The sequence below is a fragment of the Pongo pygmaeus genome, chromosome 10, assembly GCF_028885625.2.
Source record: "Pongo pygmaeus isolate AG05252 chromosome 10, NHGRI_mPonPyg2-v2.0_pri, whole genome shotgun sequence".
NCBI classification, from domain to species: Eukaryota; Metazoa; Chordata; class Mammalia; order Primates; family Hominidae; genus Pongo; species Pongo pygmaeus.
In genome coordinates, this window is record NC_072383.2 from 74,888,785 (window position 1) to 74,915,217 (window position 26,433).

The window sequence follows — 26,433 nt, forward strand, 5'->3', positions numbered from 1 at the left end:
TTGCCCATAGGTGTTTGTACTGAATTTTAGGTATAATCAAAAGAACTTAAGAGTACAGTGGGGAGGGAAAGGAGGAGATGCTGCACTGCTGAACACCAGCTTTGAGGAGCTGAAATGGCGATGCCTGTTGCCTAGCAACTTTTACTTTTTTTTTTTTTTTTTGAGACGGAGTCTCGCTCTGTCACCCAGGCTGGCGTGCAATGGCACGATCTCGGCTCACTGCAAGCTCCACCTCCCAGGTTCATGCCATTCTCCTGCCTCAGCCTCCCGAGTAGCTGGGACTACAGACACCCGCCACTACACCTGGCTAACTTTTTTGTATTTTTAGTAGAGACGGTGTTTCACCGTGTTAGCCAGGATGGTCTCGATCTCCTGACCTCGTGATCTGCCCATCGGCCTCCCAAAGAGCTGGGATTACAGGCGTGAGCCACCGCGCCCGGCCTGCAACCTTTACTCTTAAGGCACACTTGCCTGCTTGAAAGATCCTTTTCAACAGCTGTAATGCAAACATTAACCTAGTGAGTCAACTGGGTAATGGGGTAACAAATAAAGGTAGGGACCCAAATGATTTTCCACTAACTGAAATCAGAGCATCTCCTCCAAAAGATTAATTAAAAGACAATGAACACCCAAATCAAGCTGAAGTTTTATTTAAAATGTAAAAGAAATGTTCCCCCAAAATGCTGGTGAATAAAGCAAAAGGATACCATACAGTGCTCTCTTCCTACGAGTTAGCCAGCCTATCCAAGTACAGGGCAATATACAGTACTTAATGCTGGTAGAACTTCACAGTAGTTTAGTGTTAAAGATTATCTGTGCCTAGATTATGAAGAGATTCTCAGTGTGTGATGTTTAGTTCAGGGTTTACATCTTACTGGGCATGAACAAGAGCCCCTGCTCCTTGGCCATAGCCAAATCCCTTGGGCCCAAAGTTCTTTGCATAGCATCCTACAAAGGAAAAGGGAGGAAGGATAGTTAGTGCAAGTCCATTAAGCTTTGCTAGCACTGCTTAAGACCCACTCAACAAACCCCCATAAATTAAACAAACTGCTGTGTAAAAGGGCTCAACTTATGTAAGATGTTAAATGTGTCATGTACTAAATATCTTAAAGCTGTAAAGACAAGTCCACACATTCTGGCTCTATAGTGTTCAGCGTGGTCCTGCTGAGTTGCAAGCATGAGTCAGGCCAGGTAAGGTATGTATTTGTCTATTTTCTTCCATATACTTACGCTTTGCTCAAGACATGAAGGCAAAAGATGGCTATTTGTGGTGTTTTTATCTGGGGGGAGTTTTAAATGATCAGGAACTTAACTGTGGTTCTCTGTCATTTATAAGCATCTTGGGATATTTTATTTTCAAATAATGGCACCCTTTTCTCCTTTTTTTTTTTAAATGCCAGTGACATTTCATTAAGCAAGAACCAGTGTGGAATATTCATATGGACAGCAGTAACTGAAATGAATTTTACCTTTACAATAGATTTCACCTTCTTTTTCAGTCAGAGTTGTTGATTCAAGACTCTTCCCACACTTTGCACATCGGAAACAGTTTTTGTGCCAGGGCTGGAAGAGATGAATGTGTCAGCATGTTTGAGAGGCCTGTTTCCTACAGTTCAATTTAGATGTGTGGCAAGAAGTGGCTCAGGATGATCATCCCAAAGCAAGCTCCTGACTTCTGTGGTTCAGCTCCAATGAGAAGGCTGAAACCAGTCCTCAGTATCTGCACTCTTGATCACCCACAGAAAGGCTGTTTCCCTAAGAGCAGCCTCAGTCCTAACCACAAGCCCAGTCTGCTCCTTTAAAGAGACCATCTTCTTTCTGGCCAAGAACAGCGCAGCTCAAACAGGTTAGCTGGTAACTTTTCCAAATCCACACACTGAATTCGCATCAGGTGTCCTGACTCCGATTCCTGCTTTTTTCACTATACTGAATAACCTGGAGATTCCCTTACAGTCTGGCCTTTTAAAGTTTAACCTTCAGGAGTGCCCCCTATGAAAACAAGTTCTTTTAAACAGAAAAGTGACTTGTCAAATAAGGGAATCACTTCAAAAAAGTTAATGATTCTGATGGAAATGCATTTAAAGAAAAGTTTCATATAAGACAGTGATTTGTAAGACATCACCCAAGCAAGGAATGTGGAAGGGTTAGGGGAGAAAGGGAGCAGAGAGGAGTCATTTGCTGTTATTAATTCGAAATAGCACTTTACCTTTCCAGCTCCAATTATCTTCTCGGCAGCATATACAGAATCCCCACATCTGGAACACTTCTCAGCACCTCCATATTTCTGAGCAAATTTAGAAGTGTTTGGATTTGTTGTAGGCCTGTGAGGCTGAACACTTGTGAAAAGAGGAAAAAAGAGTAGGCAAGAGTTTCCACAGGGCCCTTTTAAGTACACAAGGCAGGAACAATGGATCTCTGGGACTTAACCGCTACACTGCCTCAAAGCTGGAGGCCTTTGCAGGCCAGCACAGGGGAGGGAATAAAGAAGAAATGACTCAGGTGCCAGCCAGAGTTACTACTTGAACCTATCTATGGGCTCATTATTATTTCAAAAAACCAGATAGGGACCCAAACTTAAAGATCTGTCCCTCTGAGTCTATAAACAGAATTCATTTACTCCTCAGTGTTGGCCTCTCCACTAAGCAATTACGTTATGGTTTATAAAAACTTACCAGAGCATATATTTTTACTCAAGAATAATATCACTGGAATCATACCTAGCTTTTTACTTCACAGGAGTTGGAAAAACCACTATTAAGTAGTTTAAAAAATCCACAAATAGGTAAGTTAACTTTGGTCTGTAACTAAGAAATTTAAGCATGTTTTATAGATTACTTAGTCTCCCAGTATATCTTGAATAAAGGGAAGTGTGAATAGCCAACTTTCTTCATGGAAAAATATTTTATAACTTTTGATTATTACTATGCAATCTGTTTATCTTTCATTTTTCTCTGGTAAGGGTGGTATTTTTGTCACTATTTACAGATCACTGAGTAAACCATATTTCTTGCTATCAGTAGGAACTGTTTCCATTCAGTAAGGTGTACCTAGTATGTGCAGAACACTCTCGGGCTCTGAGAAGACTTTTTTTTTTTTTTAAGCCCTCTTAGAACCTTATAAATTAGCTGAGCAGATAAAATGATAGCACTCCACAACTGTTAATTTTTCCTACTGGAAAAACAATGTCTTCCTAGCACTTTGGGAGGCCAGTGTGGAAGGATAACTTGAACTCAGGAGTTCGAGGCCAGCCTAGGCAACATAGCAAGACCCTGTCTATATATATATATTTTTTTTTTTTTTAAAAAGGAGGGTTCACTGGTCTTTGTACTTTAAAACTATGGCCATAGTCACTGACTTACTTTTGGGGCCATGGATAAATCTGGTTTGGATTGAGGGAGATGCAGGTTGAGTGAGGGGATATGGATTTTGAAAGGTTTTCAACAAAACCTTTAAAACACAAAAATAGATGTAACAAGATGGAAAAGGAGGGCAGAACAAGTAAAATAAATTTTAACAAAGATAAAAAGGTAAGCTGGGCATCATGGCCCAGAAACTCTGAGGGTGGAAGAAGCTCAAAGAAAACAGAGGTGAGCCTCAATGTAGTACATACTGCAGTAGGAAGAGAACAGATTTTGGAACCAAATGGACATTGGTTCAAATCCTGGCTCCCTCACTTATTTGTGTGACCTGACTCTTAGTGTCATCTATAAACGGACAAAGTATACCTCAGAGTTACTCTAAGGATTATACAGAATGAAGATAAATGTTCAACAGACAACAGGGACTCAATACATGGTAATTATTATTTTAGCCAAGCCAAGCACCACGTTTCATTCAGGTCATAAGGTTTGGAGTTAGACTAGGTTAAGTTCCAGGCTCTACAATTAACTAACAGTGTGACTTTGGGCAAAGTTTTTACTTAATTTTTCTTGTCTTCACCTGTTCTGAAGAAAGAGAGGAAGCCCTATGTTGTAGGACTGTTGTGAGGATTACACGAGTTAACATAAGCTAATGCTGCACGGTGGCTGGCATGGTTTATGGTCTTGTCCAAGGGCCATTTTGTTGGACTATTACACCAATTTTGGACTTTTCAATATAAAATGGATGTGAAAATGTGAAGTTCAAATAGTGGAATCACTGGGTTAAAAACAGGAGTTAAGAAATTCCAAGTTGGGTGCGGTGGCTCATGCCTGTTATTCCATGCACTTTGGGAGGCCGAGGTAAGTGGATCACTTGAGGCCAGGAGTTCAAGACCATCCTGGCCAATATGGTGAGACCCCGCCTCTACCAAAAATACAAAAATTAGCCTGGCGTGGTGGTGCACGCCTGTAATCCCAGCTACTCAGGAGGCTGAGACGAGAATCACTTGAACCTGGGAGGCAGAGGTTGCAGTGAGCCGAGATTGCACCAGTGCACTCCAGCTTGGGTGACAGAGTGAGACTCTGACAAAAAAGAAAAAAAAAGTGTATGGGGGGAATTCTAAACAAATAAGTTATTTAACCTGAATATGAAATACTAAGTGAACTTTAACAAATTTAGCACCTTGATACTTTGGCAACAAAGCCTTTAAAGTTTAACACTACTCTCTCAAAGAATCAAAAACAAATAATTTCCATTTTTAAGTAAAAAATTTTAAGTTAGAGAAAAATGATTTCTTGATGAAAAATGTTTACATAGGAGTGACAGGAATTTTCACTGACTGCTTACATTGCACATGAGAAACACCTCTCATGATTCACACAGCACATTTCTCTACCATTTAATTTCATGACATCCGGTCTCCAAGGTGCTGCGAAATGGAAGTAAATACATATCACTTGCTTTTGAGAACACGACTCCTTGATACAGCTTGGAATGCTATAAAGCCAGAAGTAGAAATCACTGGAATTATTAATAAGAACTTTGTTAGGTCCAAAACTCAATATTTTGAACTAGTTTACATTAGAAAATCAGAGTCCCATTTTATTTGCTTAGTTTCAACTAAAAATCTGGAGACTCCCAGGTTCCTGTTCAGCAAGCGGCACTAACTGTCGCAACTCATTTCTGAAGGTAACCAAGTCTCCCAACTCACCTCTCTGGCTTGATGCCCAGCCTCTCGCCACGGTCCATGTTAAGCGTGCCAGCACCCTGGCCGTAACCGTAGCCTTTTGGCCCATACTTCTTTCCGTAGCAGGATTTGCAGTAGATCTCTTCATCGTGAATTGCCACTGTTGTGCTATCTAAATTTTTCCTGCAAACCACTGCAGGGGAAAAAGTTAGACTTTACACATGTTCCAAAGATGCCTTTTTCCTTAGAACAATGGTGGCACAGACACATGGCCTACAAATGGTGAAGGCTGAGGCTCCCTCACATTCCTGGTTTATCCTGTGGCTTCCCAAAAGCCATGAGACAGCATCTAGACTGGCCAGTTACATTCGAGGATTATTTACATTCCTCCATGGATATGACAGTTGCTTCAGAAATGTATCAGAATATAACATCCGGAAGCCTCAAGCTTTATTTTTAGTTTGTTTCGTTTATTTTTTATTCTCTTTCCTATGGTGCCGGTCAAACTCTTACTATGATTTCCCTTTCTGGGAGATCATATTAAGGGAGAAAAGTTTCAAAGGTGGCTATAAATTACTTAAACAAAAGGAATAAAACACCACCTTGCTCCCAACCCTCAACACTCTTAATCTTTTCAGCCTTCTCTTAACCAAGTACTGTTAAATCACAACCTAACACAGAACAGAAGGGAAGCTCAGTGCCTTGGGGGACTTGCCTCTGTAGCCTTTCCTCCCCCAAAAGCACCCGCTGGGATAATAATAGTTTTAAATCCTGAATTCTAGTTTTCATCACTAGTCTAGACTGTGAAGTATCACCCTTCCCTCTCCCCAGCAGCTTCTCCAGCAGTGATGAGTCTGTCTGAAAATCGTCAAGTGCTTTAAAGTCTGCATTTGTTTTCCCTTCTGTCCCAAAGGAGAATGCATTCTTTCTTGATGGATCTCTTGCCACAGGACATTTCCACGTGTCCCACTTCATAAAACTGCCAAATGTCATCGTGTTTCATCCAGACATTATTTCACTTTCTAAAACTTCAATTAAGCTTGAGAAAAAAGTAAATTGTGAGGAAACTTACTGGTAGCACAATCTGGCAGCTAGAAATCAAAGATCAGAATTTCTCCCCCTTATTTAAAAGACAATTGTATGACGATGCAGAGTAGAATGATGGTTACCAGAAGCTCGGAAGGGTAAGGTGTCGGGAAGGAAGTGGGGAGAGTTAATGGGTATAAAAATATAGTTAGATAGAATGAATAAGATCTAGTATTTGATAGCACAACAGGATGATTACTGTCAACAATCATTTATTGTACATTTAAAAATAAGACAGTATTAACTGGAATGCTGGTAACAAAAAAATAATAAATGCTTGAGGTAATGGATACCTCATTTAAGATGATGTGATTAACATACATTGTATGCCTGTAGCAAAACATCTCATGTACCCCATAAATATATATACCTACTATGTACCCATAAAAATTAAAAGTAAGAAAAATAAAAGGGGGGGGGTTTGAATAAAAAGGAAGGAGGACAAAAGGAAGGACAGCAAAGAGGAGGGGAGGGAAGCAGGACTAGCTGGCTGGTTTTAAATAGAGTTAAATTTTGAAGGTTCTATTACCTTAGACTAAAGTCTTCTATGGTAGAATGAAATGGCATCTACTCTGGAATCTAACTGTTGAGGCTCAAGTGCTGAAATACATGTGCCTAAAGATAACTATATCTTAAACCATAGTTAACCTAACACCATGCACTGCTGAAGGACAACTACCCTTAACAGACAGAATAAATGTAAATACTGTTTTGAAAAACCTTGTATGAACCAAAACAAGTGTAGGTATATGAAAGTGTTACTATATAACCACCCTTTTCTTCCCCAGTCCTCATCCCTGTTCTCTGCAGTAAAATTCTCATAGGTCTGCAAACTACTCTGAATTATTTCCTTAAAAGGCTTTAGTCAGCAGAGACAAATATTAGAAAGGATTGGTAGAAATGACCAGTAAAGAACTTGACATTTAGTAAAACAAATGTCAACAGCATACACGCATGTGTTATTATGGTGTAGACATTGTGGCTTAACCTAGACAGATGAAACTGAGAGCAATTTCTAAAGTATTTGCATTCTGTTTCCATACTTTCTTGGTTACAAGCCTGCTGAAAAATAGATTCCTTTTTTAAAAAAGTAACTTCTAAAAGCAATGGCTAAACCAAGTCTTCTGAGGAAGGCATACATAGTGGACATTCCTATGTAGTATTTTTATTTTTTTGTAACTGCAACTTTCTGTTGTCTGCTTCTGGTTGTCTGCAAAGCAGTTATGCTATTAAAGAGGTCCAGATACCTTGAATGCTGGCTCCAGTGAGGGAAAAGGACAATTCAAATTTGAGAAAGAAGTCTTTTCCTGAAGATTATTTCTCAATGTAACCAATTTTTAACCTATGGTTTTCTGTAGGAATTTTCCCTGTACAATACTATTGATAAGGCAAACATCTGCCCATATGGGTGGGATTACCTGACATAATCATTCATCAAAGAAAATTCTGTCATTAAATCAGAAGATGATTAATGAAGTGCTTTAAGTTGCTACTCTACAGTTTTAAAACCAAAGACTTTGTTGTCATTAAAGGGAACCTGAGAAAGAGAAAGCTGGGGTGGATGAGGAGCAATCATTTACTCAAAAATGGGAGCTAAGCCCTTGTAATGTGCCAGAAACTGTGCTAGGTGCCAGACCACATAAGTGACACCCAGCTCTCAGTGAGGTGGGGGAGGCAGATGTGTTAACAAAATAAAGGCCAACATGGAGGCCAAAAGCTATGGGGACACAAAGGGAGGCTGGGTGTCTTGGGCCACCCCTCCTGTCTTCGCTGCTAGGCTCAGCATTTACAACATCTAAGAAGACAGGTAAAAACCATTCGTGCTTTCAAAATGATCTTTGTTGGCAAAACCACAATTTTTCCTTAAATAGGCATATTGAAGCTCTGTACATACAAATTCCGTCAAAGGTGGAGCACGTGGAGCTACTTACTGCAGAGAAAGCAGCAGCGGTGGAAGCTCCTGCCATCACACTGCACCTCTTCTGCGTGGTACACGGTCCTCCCACAGGCCCCACACTTGTTTCCACCTCCCCAGACAGGCATTCTGAAGGAATAAAGGATTCATTAGAATGTCCCTGTGCTGGTTGTACGGCTCCCTAGAGGGCTGTTTAAGCCCAGGGACAGCTGCAGATTTTTGTTTCTTTATGAACCTCTCTAACCACATCTTTCAAAGGCCTGCGTTCCTCCAAAATAACTTCATCTCCTCTCCCAAATCACAACTCTTTCATTAGGAAACTGGCTTGTCGTGCACAAGATTTTTTTTTTTTCCTGCCAGACAAAGGACCTGCATTCAATACAACAGTACAGGTCACCAGGCACAAAACAAGTTATGCCATTAGAATCCACAGGAGTTATGAAAGAAGCGTGGGGAGGGGAATGGCAAGCCTTGTCCCCCTCCCTAATATGCCCATTTTTAATAAACATTTTTTTTTTAACCCAGCTGAAGATCTTACCCTTGGGTGGAGGTTTTCATTACATGTTTAATTCATTGTAACAACACTAAATTCTTAACGTTTAACATATATTAGCTATGACATGCTTTCTAGGGAAGAAAGTGTGTTGCCCTGCAAGAACAAGTTTTATATTTGTTTGCCGAAATTACACGATTGTAGGGTAAATAGCTGTGTCTGTGACTCGTACAACTGCATGCACGGAACTTTTGCCGTAACCACAACAAACGCCCATCCAGATGGCTCCGGCTTAAGTTTCTATGCTTCACTAACCCCAAGGCCCACTAGTGCAGCCAGCAGTTGGGTTTTCCTCTTTGACAAGTCAGTCAGGCCATACACAATCTGCTACAAGTTCCCTTCCTACCAACTGAACTGTTTGCTGAGCATGCAGGAATAGCCTCTGAATAGTATGGCCTGCTGTAAAGGGCAAGCTGGAAGTACAGATCCTAGGGTGTCTCGCTGTCATGTAGGGCCAACATTTTCTCATCTCTCTTCTCAACAAATTGGTCTGCCTCGACCACTTTAAAATGCCTGGTTCTGTCTGGGCATGGTGGCTCACGCCTGTAATCCCAGCACTTTGGGAGGCCGAGGTGGGTGGATCACCTGAGGTCAGGAGTTTGAGACCAGCCTGACCAACATAGCGAAACCCCATCTCTACTAAATTAAAAAAAAAAAAAAAAAGATTAACTGGGTGTGGTGGCAGATGCCTGCAATCCCAGCTACTTGGCAGGCTGAGGCAGGAGAATTGCTTGAACCAGGAAGCGGAGGTTGCACTGAGCCAAGGTTGTACCACAGCACTCCAGCCTGGGCGAAAGAGCGAGACTGTGACTAAAAAAAAAAAAGCCTGGTTCTGAATGGCCAGCTTCCTCAGATGCCTTAACCAGTACAGAAAGTTGTCTTGCTAAGAAGACATGTTATGTCTGCCCTGCCCTGAGTGGTATCTAAAAACCCAAGCGATTAATTCCCCTTTCCCCATCATCTTTTTTGAGCTTCCCTCTGGAGAGTGGCATTTGCAGCCCCTGCCTGCTAGGTCTCCTTCCATAGACTGCTTGCCTCTCTAGGAAACAGGTGGCTAATAAGGCCGAGGCCTCTTACTAACCCAAACCTGGCTAGAAAGAGAAGGGAAACAGAGTGCTGCTAAGTAGAAAAGATTAAAGAGTCTCCAAACCTTAAAATCAAAAGGGATGTGGGAAATTCTCATCCTACCCCATTAAGGTGATCCAGAACCTGACGACTTCCTGAACACAAAGATGAGGCCTTTCCAAAAGAAAGATTAATGGAGTTGATTATTGTGGTGGGGAACTTTCCGGCACTCAGTATTCTCTTGCCTCTCTTCTGGTGATACCTTCCCTAGACTGTCTTCCGGGAAAGCAGCCATCTCTTTCTTAGACCATGTGGTTTAGAGAAGTGCTTATTAAAATGTGGTCTCCTGGTGATGGATGGGCCACTATTCTTGTTACCAATTTGAGACAAAATTCAGGTAAGCATTTAGAAACTTTTATGCCACAAAAACTAAGAGAAGATCAGTGAACTCATCTTGTTGAACAGAGTCATCAGTCTGTACTTGGAAATTAAAAATAACAGTCCTTTACTGATATGGTTTGGCTGTGTCCCCACCCAAATCTCATCTTGAATTGTAGCTCCCATAATTCCCATGTGTTGTGGGAGGGACATGGTGGGAGGTAACTGAATCCTGGGGCGGGTCTTTCGCGTGCTGGTCTCATGATAGTGAATAAGTCTCACAAGATCTGATGGTTTTATAAAGGGGAGTTCCCCTGCACGCGCTCTCTTGCCTGCTGCCATGTGAAATGTGACTTTGCTCCTCATTCACCTTCTGCCATAATTGTGAAGTTTCCCCAACCATGTGGAACTGTGAGTCAATTAAACCTCTTTCCTTTATAAATTACCCAGTCTCAGGTATGTCTTTATTAGCAGTATGAGAACAGACTAATACATTTACCATAGATGATTTGAAAAGCACTGGTTTGGCTGGGCGTGGTGGCTCAAGCCTGTAATCCCAGCACTTTGGGAGGCCGAGGCAGGTGGATCACGAGGTCAGGAGATCGAGACCATAGTGAAACCCCGTCTCTACTAAAAATACAAAAAATTAGCCAGGCGCGGTGGTGGAGGCCTGTAGTCCCAGCTACTCAGGAGGCTGAGGCAGGAGAATGGCGTGAACCTGGGAGGCGGAGCTTGCAGTGAGCCGAGATTGTGCCACTGCATTCCAGCCTGGGCGACAGAGTGAGACTCCGTCTCAAAAGAAAAAAAAAAAAGAAAAGCACTGGTTTTAGATGGTACTGACTCTACCTCTATCTTAGTCTGTTTTGTGTTGCTATAACTGTATACCAGAGACTGGGTAATTTATAAAGAACAGACTGAGAATATAAAGATTTGAAGGCTGGGAAGTCCAAGATCAAGGTATGGCAGGTTTAGTGTCTGCTAGGGGCCCCATCTCTGCTGCAAAATGGTGCCTCCAATGCGGCATCCTCTGGAGGCCAGGAACACTGTACCTTACGTGGCAGAAGAGCAGAAGAGGGTGAACCTGCTCCCACCAGGCCTTTTTAGGGTGGTACTAATCCATTCAAGAGAGTGGATCCCTCATGACCTAAACATCTCCCATTAGGCCCAACTCCCAACGTTGTTGCATTGGGAATTAAGTTTTAACATGATTCTCAGAGGGGACAAAAACACTCAAACCATAGCAACCCCCAACTCCAAGGCTGGGCATGTGACTCAGTCATGGCCAATCAGCTGTGCCTTATCTTATCCTGCATGTCTCAGTTATGAGCCAATAAATTCCTTTCTTAAGTCATTTGGAATTGGAGCTCCTGTTCCTTAAAACACACACACACACACACACACACACACACACACACACACACACACACACACACACACACACACACACACACACACACACACACACACACACACACACACACACACACACACACACACACACACACACACACACACACACACCCCTGACTGGTATGGCTTGTTATCACTAAAATGTAAGTCTGAATTTGCAAAAAGCCAACTTCTCTTAACCAGACAGGAACAAAGTCATTCCAAGGGTCCACAAATGTTACCAGGCTTACCGTGAAGGCATCCACATAGGATCAGTATCTTGCAACAATAGGACATGTTTACAAGCTTTCCTTTTGTAGCTGCATAAATCTTTTATTCTCCTCCCTGGAGACAGGCACTCCATTGTTTAAATCCAGAGTGAAACATAAGCCTGGCAGTAAAACCTAAGACATAAAGCCTTGGTTCCAACAGCCTGCACTGACCCGTGTTTGTAGCACAGTTAGAGAAACTGACCTTGCCCCTTGCCTCCAAAGTTACCTGTATTCTGAATGCTCATGGATGCAACAGACATCTGCTGGAAGCTCCCTCATGATTCCTGCAGAACCAAAGGTCAAATCCAGGCCTCCAGGTAATGACACTACAATTACTTATATTGGATCCCAAGTATCAAGTGGTTCTTAAAATACTTTGTTGTTGTCGAGGCATTTCTATCATTGAAACATTTCTCATATTAGAAAATGAACTGTTAATACCAACTTGGTATTTTTCATTTTCACACATATTTACTTTGGAGCAATCACCAGTAAGGAGCCAGATTGCTATCACGACTGAGGCTAGACTAGGCTGTCTTTGAATAACACTTAAAAATACATTAAAAGGAAAACCCAACTAATAACCTTGTTATTCTCTTCCATACCATTGAAGAACAGCCTGGATTTTTAAGAAAGAAGGAATATCTTCCCTTTCTTTATGTAATTCAGGGTTTCTTTAAACATACTTATTCTAAGTTAACTGCACCAGCCAAATGTAAATGTGTCAGCTTTTCAGGAAATACCTATCAAAGTTCCACAGCATTCAACTTACTGTGCAATAAGTTTCTGGTCCCTTGAGGGTGGGGACCACATCTCTGTATTCTCCACACCATCTACCAGAGTATTTGCATATATCAAAACATTGCAGTTCTATCCAGTTTAAGGGCTTTCCTAAGGATATCTGAATAACCTTTTCTGTGATAGAGGGAAATGATGTAACATAAAGAACATTGTCAGAAAGCTTCAGTTGGATTTATATATATATTTTTTTTTAAGACGGTTAGGGAGCCAGGTGTGGTGGCTCATGCCTGTAATCCCAACACTTTGGAATTTGTAATTTAGGGAGACCCTATATTACCTATATTTAAAACAAATTTAAAAAGAAATTAGCCAGGCATGGTGGCACACACCTCTCGTCCCAGCTACTTGGGAAGCTGAAGTGGGAGGATTGCTTGTGCCAGGAATGTCAAGGCTACAGTGAGCTATGATCGCACCACTGCACTCCAGCCTGGGCAACACAGCAAGATGACCCTGTCTCAAAAAAAAAAAAAAAAAAAAAAAAAAAAAGTGGATGGTGATAGTTGAATATTCCTTACATTGTTCTCTACTTTGTATGTCTGAAATATTTCATAATGGAAGGAGGGAGAGTAAGTTGATTGACTGGTTTAAACACACCTGGATTAACTCCACTGTTATAATAGCTGCGCAACCTTGGACTTCATTTTCTCAAGCTAAAAATGGGGATAGGTAGCTCTCTCTACCCACAGAAATATTGTAAAGGGAAGATAAGGTAAGCAAATGCCTTGGCAGGAATCCAGTAGCTGTCAGCTTGAAGACAGAGGGGACATCTCACTCTATCCAGCCTGCTATCAGTACTCTAGTAGGAAAACTCACCAACCAGCACCTAGAACATAGCTGCAGAGCAACAAACAAGGTAAGGAAAAAACTGAGCTGACTGGTCACTATAAACCTTCTTTTTTGGGGACATTAAAATGCACTCCAAAGTAAAGCAACAGTTTCACATATGGTGGTGACTGTCTAAGAAACGAAGTTCAAGCCGGGAGCGGTGGCTCACGCCTGTTATCCCAACACTTTGGGTGGCCGAGGCAGGCAGATCACGAGGTCAGGAGGTCGAGACCATCCTGGCTAACATGGTGAAACCCCGTCTCTACTAAAAATACAAAAAATTAGCCGGGCGCGGTGGCGGGTGCCTGTAGTCCCAGCTACTCGAGAGGCTGAGGCAGGAAAATGGCGTGAACCCAGGAAACGGAGCTTGCAGTGAGCCGAGATAGCGCCACTGCAGTCCGGCCTGGGTGAAAGAGCGAGACTCCAACTCAAAAAAAAAAAGAAACGAAGTTCTAATTTTCACTTTTAGGCTGAACCTCTAATGGACATTTCCTGAATTTGGCTGGAAGAAGTATGATGATCTTCCATTTCTGTCACTCTTGGCATTGCTGTGCATAAAAAAAAAAAAAAAAAAGCAAGTCTTCATTTTTCTTACAAGCCTTTGGCCGCACTACTCCACTACAGCTGCCATTAATCACAGCAAACTGGATTTGCACTAAGCAATCTGGGCTGCATGCCTTTCCCAAATCCTAGGCATTAATTTACAGAATGGTAAAAGCAAAAATAAAATCCCACTTTACATCTGATAAAATAGGGCAAATTCTGTTTCTCAGTCTTGTTCCTTGTTTTTCCGTGTCTGAAAGAGTTCCAGCACTAGGATTTATCCACTGTATTACATGTTACAACGTGATTTATATCTGGACACCTATGTGCAATTTCTCCTAGCTGCCTCTCCTTAGCCTAAGATGCCACCCAAAATTCATAAGACTCACCCATGGGGAAAAACTGATATAGTCTAAGTCTGAGTCGTCTTATGGTACAGTTAGCTCATTCTCTAGATAACTGTGGTAGGAGTTATTAAGAAATTATTTTAGGCAGATAGAGAGGAAAAGGGGTCCTTGGGAAGTTTTCATTTTTTAAAGCATCTCTGGAAAAGTTTCTTGTAAAGCCCTGGCTCTTAGAGCCAGGCCGGCAACCTTTGATATGCAAATGCAGGCCATGTGGGCCATGCAAATGCCCCACGTGTGCCTGTTGACAGGGCTGCCTCCACATATCCCCACGTGTGTGGAACATCATGGCGCCCTGCATGTGCATACTAAAAAGCTAGGGTGTGAGGGCCAGCTTTTTCTTGGGCTACGTGAATAACATGCCTGGTCAAACCAATCCCCTAAGCCCTATGTAAATCAGACATTGCCTCCTCCAGTCTTTGCATATATACCAGGCTGGTATCCATAGCAGGTGGGGCCCTCCTCTTTGGGCTTTGGAGCCCCCCTGACTCTGTCTCTGTACCGGGGAGCTTCTTCCTTCTGTCTTCTCCCTTCCTTCTTGCTCATTAAACTCTCCACTACTTAAAACCACTCCACGTGTGTCTGTGTCGTTTTATCTAAACCGGCGGCAGGACCAAGAACCCTTGTGTTCCTGCACTCATCAGAGCTGTATCATAATCAAGAGCTGACTACCTGGGCCATTCTCATACCATTAGTGCCGCATTTACTGTCTTACTTTAGAATCGGAATGACTTGAATCTATGAAACTCAAATCTATATGTTACCATTTAAAGTTTAAGTTATCTGCTCTGAAACTAAAAGTTTGGATTGAATTAGTCTATATTCTATATTTACCCAGATTCTAAATGCCTCCAGAAGCTTTGACATTTTATTACTACATGTAGGGCCTTGTTATTACACTAGAACCTGACTATAATCCAATTTCCCCTAAAGGAGAATTTATTATAAAATACAGTCTCATCTTGAGCCACATCCAGGGGGAGTCACTTGTTAAAGAATGTAAGTTAGTAGCACTGTCCCTAGTTACGATGACTTTTTAGCAAGGCCAGGATTTGACAGCTGTAGTTAATTGGAAATTAAGCTTTCAGTTGATGCCTGTTCTACAAATTTTTTCTTCTGTTACCCCAATTACCTACTTAGTCTACTTCTCTTACGGAAGTGAATACCACTGAACCAAGGATGAGCTCTTCATGTCTTAGTGATCAGCTCCATACTCCATTTGGCTCCTCTACTGAAGCCAAATCCTCAACCTGGCCTTTAAGTCAGTTCAGCATAAGGGCAAAGTAAGAACACGCGTTTGGAGTCCACGAAGTGTCATTTCTCTCATCTGTAAACTTAGGGCAACAGTAGCTTTTCTAGAGAGTTAAGAACAGTACCATCTTTATAGAGTTATAGATGAGATAACGCTTGCATAGTAGGGACTCAAATGATAGTATCAATATTTAGCAATGTTCTAACCTTTGTTATCAATACTCATCTTGCCCTACCATCTCACATATCTATTCCTTCCTTATCCCCCAAACCCTCCCCATCAAGGCAACTGCCTTACCTCTGTTCCATCCAGCTAACTTCATTTCTGTATCTCAAGTAATTTTCTAGGGTAGAGGCAGCTTTTTTTTTTTTCTTTTTTTTAATTTATGAACTATTTATTGATGATTCTTGGGTGTTTCTTGGAGAGGGGGATATGGGAGGGTCATAGGATAATAGTGGAGAGAAGGTCAGGAGATAAACACATGAACAAAGGTCTCTGGTTTTCCTAGGCAGAGGACCCTGCGGCCTTCTGCAGTGTTTGTGTCCCTGGGTACTTGAGATTAGGGAGTGGTGATGACTCTTAAAGAGCATGCTGCCTTCCAGCATCTGTTTAACAAAGCACATCTTGCACCGCCCTTAATCCATTTAACCCTGAGTTGACACAGCATATGTTTCAGAGAGCATGGGGCTGGGGGAAAGGCCATAGATCAACAGCATCCCAAGGCAGAAGAATTTCTCCTAGTCAGAACAAAATGGAGTCTCCTATGCCCACCTCTTTCTACACAGACACAGCAACAATCTGATCTCTCCTTCCTTTCCCCACACTTCCCCCCCTTCTTTTCAACAAAACCGCCATCGTCCTCATGGCCCGCTCCCGATGGTCGCTGTCTCTTCGGAGCTGTTGGGTACACCTCCCAGACAGGGCAGCCGGGCAGAGGCGCTCCTCACCTCCCAGACAGGGCGGCCGGGCAGAGGCGCTCCTCGCTTCCCAGACATGGCCGCCCGGGCAGAGGCGCTCCTCGCTTCCCAGACGGGGCCGCCCGGGCAGAGGCGCTCCTCACTTCCCAGACGTGGCCGCCCGGGGAAGAGGCGCTCCTCACTTCCTCCCAGACCGGGTGGCAGCCGGGCAGAGGCGCTCCTCACCTCCCAGACGGGGCGGCCGGGCAGAGGCGCTCCTCACTTCCCAGACGGGGCGGCCGAGCAGAGGCGCTCCTCACTTCCCAGAGGGGGCGGCCGGGCAGAGGCGCTCCTCACTTCCCAGACTGGGCGGCCGGGCAGAGGCGCTCCTCACTTCCCAGACGGGGCGGCCGGGCAGAGACGCTCCTCACTTCCTCCCAGACGGGGTAGCGGCCAGGCAGAGGCGCTCCTCACCTCCCAGACAGGGCGGCCGGGCAGAGGCGCTCCTCCCTTCCCAGATGGGGCAGCCAGGCAGAGGCGCTCCTCACTTCCTCCCAGACCGGGTGGCAGCCGGGCAGAGGCGCTCCTCACTTCCTCCCAGACGGGGTGGCGGCCAGGCAGAGGCGCTCCTCACTTCCCAGAGGGGGCGGCCGGGCAGAGGTGCTCCTCACTTCCTCCCAGACGGGGTGGCGGCCGGGCAGAGGCACTCCTCACCTCCCAGACGGGGCGGCCGGGCAGAGGCGCTCCTCACCTCCCAGACGGAGTGGCCAGGCAGAGGCGCTCCTCACTTCCCATATGGGGTGGCGGCCGGGCAGAGGCGCTCCTCACTTCCCAGATGGGGCAGCTGGGCAGAGGCGCTCCTCACTTCCTCCCAGACGGGGTGGCGGCCGGGCAGAGGCACTCCTCACCTCCCAGACGGGGCGGCCGGGCAGAGGCGCTCCTCACCTCCCAGACGGAGTGGCCAGGCAGAGGCGCTCCTCACTTCCCACATGGGGTGGCGGCCGGGCAGAGGCGCTCCTCACTTCCCAGATGGGGCAGCTGGGCAGAGGCGCTCCTCACTTCCTCCCAGACGGGGTGGCGGCCAGGCAGAGGCGCTCCTCACCTCCCAGACGGGGCGGCCGGGCAGAGGTGCTCCTCATCTCCCAGACGGGGCAGCCGGGCAGAGGTGCTCCTCACTTCCTCCCAGACGGGGTGACGGCCGGGCAGAGGCGCTCCTCACCTCCCAGACGGAGTGGACAGGCAGAGGCGCTCCTCACTTCCCATATGGGGTGGCGGCCGGGCAGAGGCGCTCCTCACTTCCCAGATGGGGCAGCCGGGCAGAGGCGCTCTAGAGGCAGCTTTTAAGCACTGTGTAATGCTTTACTGTTTATGAAGTTCTCATATAAATGTATTAATTCAACAATATTTCATAAGCCATGTACTGGGTTAGGGGCTGAGGATAAATGGGTCATAAGGAAAGGCCCGTTTTGCACAGAGTTCTACTGTGGTGGTAAAAACATGTGGACAAATAATAGCAATATAATAAATGACACACAGGCATGCAAAAAGGGCTTTTGAAGGTCTGCACCGTTTACTTTCACAGGCATGACAAAACAGTTTCATCTTACAGATCCACTGATAGTGGATTCCTGGAACTACATTGAGAAAGATTCTGAAATTCAGTCCAGGTTCTACAATCAAGAGAACTGTGATTAATTATTTTTGCCATGGAAACCGCAGTACACATGCCACTTTTTAGACATGCCAGATATAAAAGAAACATGCGGAGCTTAGAATCAGATAGATACAAGCTGGTTGTCAAAGCTAGTTATCAGCTATGTGATCTTGGCTAAATTTCCTTAACTTCTGAGCCTTAACTTCCTCAGAGGTAACTTGGAAATGGATGAGAACTATCTTATAGGTGGTTGTAAAGATTTAATGAGATAAAGTTTGTAAAGTACCTGGCAAAGAGCCTGTACTCCACAAATGGGCGGACTTCCTTTTCCTTTAGGAGCACTCGGGGCCTGAATATACCAAGTTCAGTCAGTTAGGTCAAGGGTCCCAACCCCCAGGCCACAGACCGATGGCTGTGTTTTGTATTTGGGCTACTTGCTACTGGTCTGTGGCCTGCTAGGAACCAGGCTGCACAGCAGGAGGTGAGTGGAGGGTAAGCGAGCGTTACCACCTGAGCTCTGCTTCCTGTCAGATCGGCAGAGGCATTAGATTCTCATAGGAGCGGGAACACTATTGTGAATTGTGCAGGCGAGGGATCTAGGTGCCCACGCGTTATGAGAATCTAATGCCTGATGATCTGAGATGGAACAGTTTCATTCCAAAATTTCATCCCAAAACCATCCCCCCACCATCCATGAAAAACCATCTTCCACAAAACTGGTCCCTGGTGCCAAAAAGGATGGGGACTGATGAGTTGGGTGACTTGCTGAGGTCACAGATCTCCAAAGAAACAAATCAGGCTCATGTTTTGATTCCAGAACCACAAGTTTTCCTCAAAACTCCCATATCTGACAGGTACAGAACATTAAGGGTTGAGACTATTCAAATGACCTGAGAATTCTCAATCCTTGAGTTACCAAATTACACACACAAATTATACACCTTCCTCTCCATCCAACTAGTGGACAGTAAGTGGTCTCTGTGCACCACTCTCACACCCAAACTGCTACTTTCAACCAAAAAGCTTTTTATTACCCCTCTCTGCTAACCTAAATCTAACCCCACTGAAGGAAAACTCTCTTCTAATCTAGTGAACACTCCTGTGTGTACCTCAGCCTCACCATTCTTACTACTTCTGTATTCTGCTACCACTCATGTCTTCAACTTAGAGTGCAGCAAAATTCGACACAGATTTGAGTCACTATCTGCCAAATCCCATATTGTAATTAAAATGCAACTATGCTATAAGCTCAGTAACCCTGATCCCCAGCATCTGCCATAGCAATCCACAATCTGTGGAAAACTACAAGTTATTTAATTATTCAAACAATTTAATATTTGCATGATTTTTTCATGGAATCAGACCTAGATATATATGCTGAGACTCTTGTTTATTTGCCAGATGATCACAGGTTGTTCATTTGACCTGCTAGTTTTCTCATTTTAAAAATGGGGACAATGCTTATTTATACAATAAGGCAGTTTTTAGATTAAACAATATATGCAAAACATCTAGAATAGTGTCTGCCACATGACAGGTAATAATAATTACAAATACTTCTATAAAGCTTAATATATGCTTTACTTATGTTTATATTACCTCATTTAATCCTCATAACAACTAAAGTAAGCACTACCACTATTCTCATTTTATGAGTGGGGAAACTGAGGCATAGAGCTATTAAATGACTCATAACTGTGAAACCAAAATAAAATTACCAATTCAACTTAAAAATGAATACCAATAAAATTCCAATTCAAAATTATTTCACTGATGTTTTGCTAAACTAAACCACTGGTAGCAATACAGATGTAGTAACGACCTCCATGGCTATGGCATAGGTTCTTCTTAAGCTGAGTAGTTCCTGTACTGCTGTGTGCTGGATGAGGATTCAATTCTCTCTGCTTATTTTCTTTTGGAAGTACCGTGAAATCACCATGAAGCCCTCTTTCCTATAGTGAACTGGGAAGTAATTTGGCCCTAATGTATTACATGGTGTCTGTTCTTATTAGTCGAAGACAATTAATAGTACTGTTGGCACAATGAGATTGTAAACAAAAAAGCAAGGAACCTGATATCCTTTCCAGATCATTCACCATATACTTCTATTAGTTCTTCCTCTGTGACTTACAACAATAAAATTTTTAACAATCAGAAATTGTGCCTGTGGTAAAAAGGAATTTGAGGAGGAAAAAATATAAAAAAAAGAAATTGTGCCCAGCTTCTCCACTATCCAGACTGAGAAACATTCCCTTAAGTCAGGATTCTTAACCCAGAGTCCACAATTCCTTTTAATTCTGGGAGTTGGCGAACTTGGTACCACATACTTTATGTTACGTCATTTTGAGAAGGGGTCTGGAGGCCTTACAGGAGTGCCATGATATAAAAGCAGTTAGAAACCCCACCTAGGTAATCAAAGACCCAGAGGTGTCTGGGGATCCCCACCCAACAGAACCCAATGGATGGCATGCTGGCAGTCAGGGTAAGTTGCCTTGAGGAAACCTGTGAACATCTGCACAGAGAAGAAAGCTGGCCTCCAGGCAAGGTCTAGGAAACACTATTCAGGTGTGAGCCAGCTCTCTCCTGAAACAGACTTTCACTGATAGCCTTTTCCCACATATATTCAACCAAGTGCACAACTTTGTCTAATTACAAGGAACTACTCCCAGGCTGGGCTGGGCTTTGTGCAAGTATCAACAGGCCTTATGAACAACCCTGCAAGGCATGTGCCACTATACCCACTTTACATGATGAAGTATTGAGGCCAAAGAGTAAAGTTAATTTGCCCAAGGGCATCAAACCAATGGGTACTGGAGTTGACGTGTGAATTTGGTCCTGCCTGGCTTCGTTCCTCCCCCTTTCAGCCATGCCTCCTCTCCCATAGGGGTCTCCCTTTTGGAGTTCATTTGATTCACCTCACTTTTGACAAAGAAGAAAATTAGAGACCCAGATCACTATAGCAATTTAGTGTCAGAGTTGCCTCTGGACTCAGGCTTCTAAAACTCCTCATTTATTGCTGTCCCCTCTACTCTATACCAACATTCTTGCTGTTTTAGGATAAAATTCAATCTCCCCCAAATCCAAGTGACTTTGCAATTTCATCAGGACAGGCCTCCAGCAAGTACTGCTTTCAGCACAGCACTTAGCCTATACCAGTATCAATCCATATTTGTTAAATACATTTGGAGAAATGCATTAAAAATTTATGATACGAACTTTAGATCAAATCTGCAAACAAATACCTATTGTGTGAGTCAAATTATATTTTTGTTCCCTATAATCACAAACTTATTCGCTCCTTCTTTCAGTCAATTGTCCAAGGCACCCAAGCAAGCACTGTGAGTTTCAAAGACTCATGTGATGCAGGTCTGGTCTCAAAGGTAACACAGAACCAAAAGAGCAAAGAAAACTACAATGCAGAAGAGAAAAGACCCAGAGAAATACTGACAAAGTATCAGTGACAACAGACGAGAGCCATGACCCCAGGAGTATTGGGGGAGACCACTTAGTACTTCACAACATCCTTTATAGCTTGGCATGCAGTTCCGAAATTATGTTAGATTCTCCCTTTCAAAATCTATCACCCAATTCTTTCTTGAAAAACGTGAGTCAAAGTACAGCCAACTTTGTGGCTGTCCTATTTGAATTCTTGGCATTTTATGAGGAGAGTTTTAAAACAGGTTAATTGGAAAAGTCAAGAACTAAATACGACGATTTTCACTGCCCGGGTTAAAAAATTACTAACCGCCCCCGCCCCCCCCCCCCCAAAAAAAAATTCTGTACCGAAAAGCATTTATAAAGGGAAAATGTGCTTGGTTTGCAGACTGCAAATAAAACAGGTTAAACATTTTGGGTAGCCATTTAAGTAAAAATCGTTTAACAAATGTCCTGGCTTAGAAAGGGGGAAAGGGATCCGCCGGTTTAGAAAGCCCGCCCCCCGCCCCCAGGGGATGCCTACGTGGAGCTCCTGAATCTGGCTCTGGAGAACCCAGAATGTGATTCTCAGGACCTGTCGCATAATTTCACAGCCAAGCATTCTTGCATTCTTCTTTGTACCTGAATCGTAGAAAGTTCTGGAAAAAGCTAGGAGTAAGCGACTGACATTCCTTGCTGTTCCTTCAACATAGAGGGGTTCGGTGCTTGGTGGGCAGACACCACCAAACAATGGGGATGCCAGGAGCCCGGTACGGCGGCAGGAGCAGTACCCTGGGCTCGGGGGGATGTAGAAGCCCCATTCCACCCCTAGGGGACCAAACTCAGTAAGGTCTCCCTCGGTGCTCACCACACTCCGGGCAGAGGGGGCCCTGAGACTCCGACCCCCACCCCAGAGAAAGCCTGCCGCTGGACGAGGGGACCCACGGCTGCTAAGAGGCGGATTAGCAGAAACGCGAAACTCACGACCCGCCTCCACCAGTATGGAGAAATTAAAGGTCACGTAAGATTATTTACCTGCCCCGCGGGCCTGGGATCCCAGGGCATGGCCTGGGCGGCCTCGGGGACAAGGGCAGGTGTGCTTGGGGCATAAGAGAGGGAAAATCTGGGGCGCAGGGGTGAGAAGGCTGGCAGGGGAACAAATGCGGACCGGGATGGGGATGTCGGAGGAGACCGGGGCGCGCCGGCCGGGCGGCAGCATGACCCCGGGAAGCAGTGGAAGCCCCCTGCAACTCCCGCCCCGGGGTTGGCGGCGCCGCGGAACCGCCCCACCTCCCCTACTCACTTGAGTCGGAGGCGGGAGCACGTACCGCAGGCGGAGCTAGCGAGACTAGACTGGAGGGAGGGTCCAGGGAGTCTGAGATCCCAGGCGAAGCGCGCGCCGGTGCCTTTTAAAGAGCGCTCGGTGGGCGCGGCCTGCGTCCGCCCCGCCCTCCTCCCAGCCCCGCCCGCCGGATTCCCGGAGCCGCTTGCCCGGCTGGGGCGTGTAGCGGGCGGGCTGCCCTCGGCCTGGCTCCGGGCTAGCCACCAGGAGACAAAAGGCAGGAGGCCCGCCTCTTCCTGCAGCTTCCCGCCCGCCCGGCATCTTCCCACGTCCCGGGACCGCTCCCTCCCAAAGGGACCCGGCAGTTCCAAAAGCCACTGGGACTTGGAGAGGGACTTCCTTCCCCTCCAGGGAGGCCCGGCGGCGGGACGGTCCCGCTGGAAAGTGGCCCCCGCCGCCCTGCGTCGGACCTGTCCACCGCGAGCGCCGATCCCCCTCTTCGCGGAGACAGTCACGGGCCGGGAGGCTCCAACAGTAGAAAGTCAGCCAAACGGGGCTTTCCGCCACCTCCCCCTTGCCTTGTCCTTGTCAGTAAACTCAACGTGATTAACTTCCCTAGTTAACGCATATTCTCTCGTCCGATTTCCAGCTTCTGGGAATCCACAACTTCTTATTCTTAAAGAGCAAAATTCCTCATCTAGACTAAATAAATGACGTTACGAAAACGCCCCATTCCCAAAGTGTTTCGCTCTTCCGCTCCACCAGGGCACACCACGCGATGCTAAGGGGGAAGAAACCTAAACCTGGGCAGAAACCCCGGGCGCCACAGGGCCCGGCATTTCTATGTGTTGATGTCAGAAAAGCACAAGGATACCGTGACATCCGAAGGGACCTAATGCCTAAGCTACAGGATGATTTATTGTTTTAGATGGAAAGGAAAATAAACAATGCAATCTCTATCTGGTTCATATTCTAGGCCTCCTCATGACCTCTCCTGCCAGAAGCAATGATCCCAGATAACTGATACTTGCCGAGTGGGGAGTTCAAAAAAGTCAGTGACCAAAACCCCCTCACGCCATAAATGCTATTGCCTCCTCTGGTCCAGAGTTTCTCATTCTCCACACCATTGACATCTTGGGCTGGATAATTCTTTATTGTAGGGGGCTGTCCTGTGCATTGTAGGAGGCCTCCACCCACTAGATGCCAGTTGCAACCCGCCCCCGACGTTGTGACAATCAAAAAGTCTCTGGACATTGCCAAATGCCCTCTTGGGGAGAGGGCAGGGAGCACATATCCGGATGACAACGTACAGAACCGACTTATAATATTATTATTGTTTTATTTTATATGCTGGGTCCAATCCAGGATGAACTCATTATAGCTGCCTTGTTCTCTGTCCACCAAGTACTGTCCAAAAACACATAGTGGTGATTGACATCTCCTGATACTGTGGCAGGAGTCTGGAAAGCATTCTTGCCTGCTGTGAGCTTTTCTAAATATGGGCAATCCTTATTTCCATGATATCAGCTAGTGTAAGTGACTTGACTCACGGGACAACAGGAAAATTCAGTCCCTCGGATTCTACATTTGCTTTAGCTCAGCTGCTTACAGTATTTATTTTTTCTTGCATAAGTTTGCCTAGTGCTTCTACTGAATGAAACTGTATCAGTGAGTCTCACTGCAGCAAACCACTGCCCTTTCTCTCCTACCCTGAGTTCTTCTCAATGCCTCTTTGTGGAAGGGGCCTTCCAAACCTGAGCTGTTTGCTTTCTGTCAAGCTCATGTTGTCCCTAAATTCCATAGCCACATCTTATCATTTGAAATTGGGCTTGTTGGCCGGGCGTGGTGGCACATGTCTGTAATCCCAGCTACTTGGAGGCTGAGGCAGGAGAATCACTTGAACCTGGGAGGTGGAGGTTGCAGTGAGCGGAGATCACACCAATGCACTCCAGCCTGAGTGACACAGGGAGACTCCGTCTCAAAAAAACAAAACAAAACAAAAAAGAAACTGGGCTTGTTTCTGACCTAAAAGTATTTCTGCTGTCTGTCCCTGTGTGTATTTGTCTCCGTGTATTTCACACTGAGTCTGCGGATGATATACAACATGTGATTTTGAACAAATCTGTATTTGTATTTATCAACATTTAAAAAATATTTATTTTCTTTAAACATCTATTTAAACTGTTGACTCTTTTAGTTATGAACATGAAGAAATTATTTAAGAGTTTTTAGACAGAGTGGTGCAAAAGAAAGAGTATGGTCTTTGGAATCAAACACACATGATTTCAACATACAGCTCTGCCACCTATCAGTTTTGTAAGCTTGGGCTAAGTACTTGACCTGTAAGCATCTGTTTCTTTATCTGTAAAAAGATAATTCTACACATCTTGTAGTGTTGTTATGAGGATTAAATTGGATGATGTATGTAAAATGCCAGACATAGCACCTGGCACATGGTAAATACTGAATAATTGATGGTTGTTATAGCAAAGGTATCTTTGTTATCTATATAAGCAAAGATACCTTGATGTCCTTTTTGCCTCTCAAGAAAGAAAGAAAATTGTGCTTTGCTAAGTACTCTTGTTGCCTTCTTGAGGGCTTGGTATTAAGAAGGTATGAAGTGTTTTCCAAAACAATTAAGAGTCTTCAGTAGGAAGTATCTGCGCGCCTGCAGAAGGATAGTGGGAGAAATGTGTCCTCAAGGAGAAAGATAAACCCTTAAGTCCACATGGTCCTAGTCTGTTTGACCCCTTCAAGCTTGTAATAGGCAGAATCGAAGGTTAAATGTGTCCAGCAGCCTGTTTCTTTTTCCCACTCAAAACGTGTATTATACTTGTAACAACTCCATTCTCTGGAATTCATCAACCAATTTCAAATCAAAGCCCTCTCTCAAGGTCACTGTCCTAAGGCAAGTTGAACCAAGGTTGTTGCCTTTTTTCCTGACCTTGTGCTTCAAACGTAGATTTTAAAACTATTTTTATTATTTCTATTTCATGCCCCTTTTTCTTAACAAAACCCTGAATCGGATGAATGTGAATTTAAACACAAAGCCTCTTTATTTTAGGGCAAGGCTTTCTTCCCAGAAGGCAAGAAAGCTATAGTGAAGAGGAATGTCTTATTATAATGATTTTAGTATGAAATAAAGGGAAAAAATTTGCACTTTGCTAACCTACACATTTAATAACACAAAAAGAAGCAGTTTTTCTACCTTATTTCTTAGCTAAGATTTAGCAGCAGTTGTGGGAATTAAAAATTACTCATACTTAACCCTAATACTCTGTGATGTATTATCTGACAGAGAAAAGAATAATATAAGTTATATATGCTTAAATGTTGGAAGGTAGATTAGAGTATCTTATTCTTGATATTTGTCATAGTTGCTTTTTTTTAACCTGCTATAAACTCCTACTTTCTTATACTTGCTTCATTTCCTAACTCTCTTTCTCCAGAAGGCACTATTTTCATTCAGTGCTATTATCTTCTATTATGATGTTATTTATTTCTTCTTTTCAACCAGAGCTTTCTATCTTTTCGAGCTCTGCTTCTGCTTTCATATTATAGCAGAGTTTTTCTAGCTCTACTAGCAAGAAAGACACCATTAACCTCCCAGACAGCATATTCTATCCATCTTATCTTAACCCCTTAATTCCTTTACCT

The 26,433-nt window shown here is 44.2% G+C and overlaps 1 protein-coding gene across 7 annotated transcripts in view; it reads right to left on the reverse strand.

Moving 5' to 3' along the window:
- Positions 1 to 634: 634 nt before the first annotated feature.
- The window catches only part of CSRP2 (cysteine and glycine rich protein 2), a 57,574-nt gene continuing 31,775 nt past the window's right edge, over positions 635 to 26,433 (reverse strand). The window contains exons 1-7 of one of the 7 annotated variants that reach the window (XM_054443377.2): positions 22,798 to 22,912; positions 8,065 to 8,177; positions 5,072 to 5,240; positions 4,708 to 4,857; positions 2,207 to 2,336; positions 1,470 to 1,563; positions 635 to 948 (exon numbers count right to left, since the gene is read on the reverse strand). In XM_054443377.2, the coding sequence (XP_054299352.1) occupies positions 872 to 948; positions 1,470 to 1,563; positions 2,207 to 2,336; positions 4,708 to 4,857; positions 5,072 to 5,240; positions 8,065 to 8,176 (732 nt within the window). In that variant the 5' untranslated portion in view covers position 8,177; positions 22,798 to 22,912 and the 3' untranslated portion in view covers positions 635 to 871. Of the gene's footprint in view, positions 949 to 1,469; positions 1,564 to 2,206; positions 2,337 to 4,707; positions 4,858 to 5,071; positions 5,241 to 8,064; positions 8,178 to 22,136; positions 22,156 to 22,797; positions 22,925 to 26,433 lie in introns of those variants that run through there. The other 6 variants (XM_054443371.2, XM_054443369.2, XM_054443374.1 and 3 more) reach the window with 6 other exon arrangements.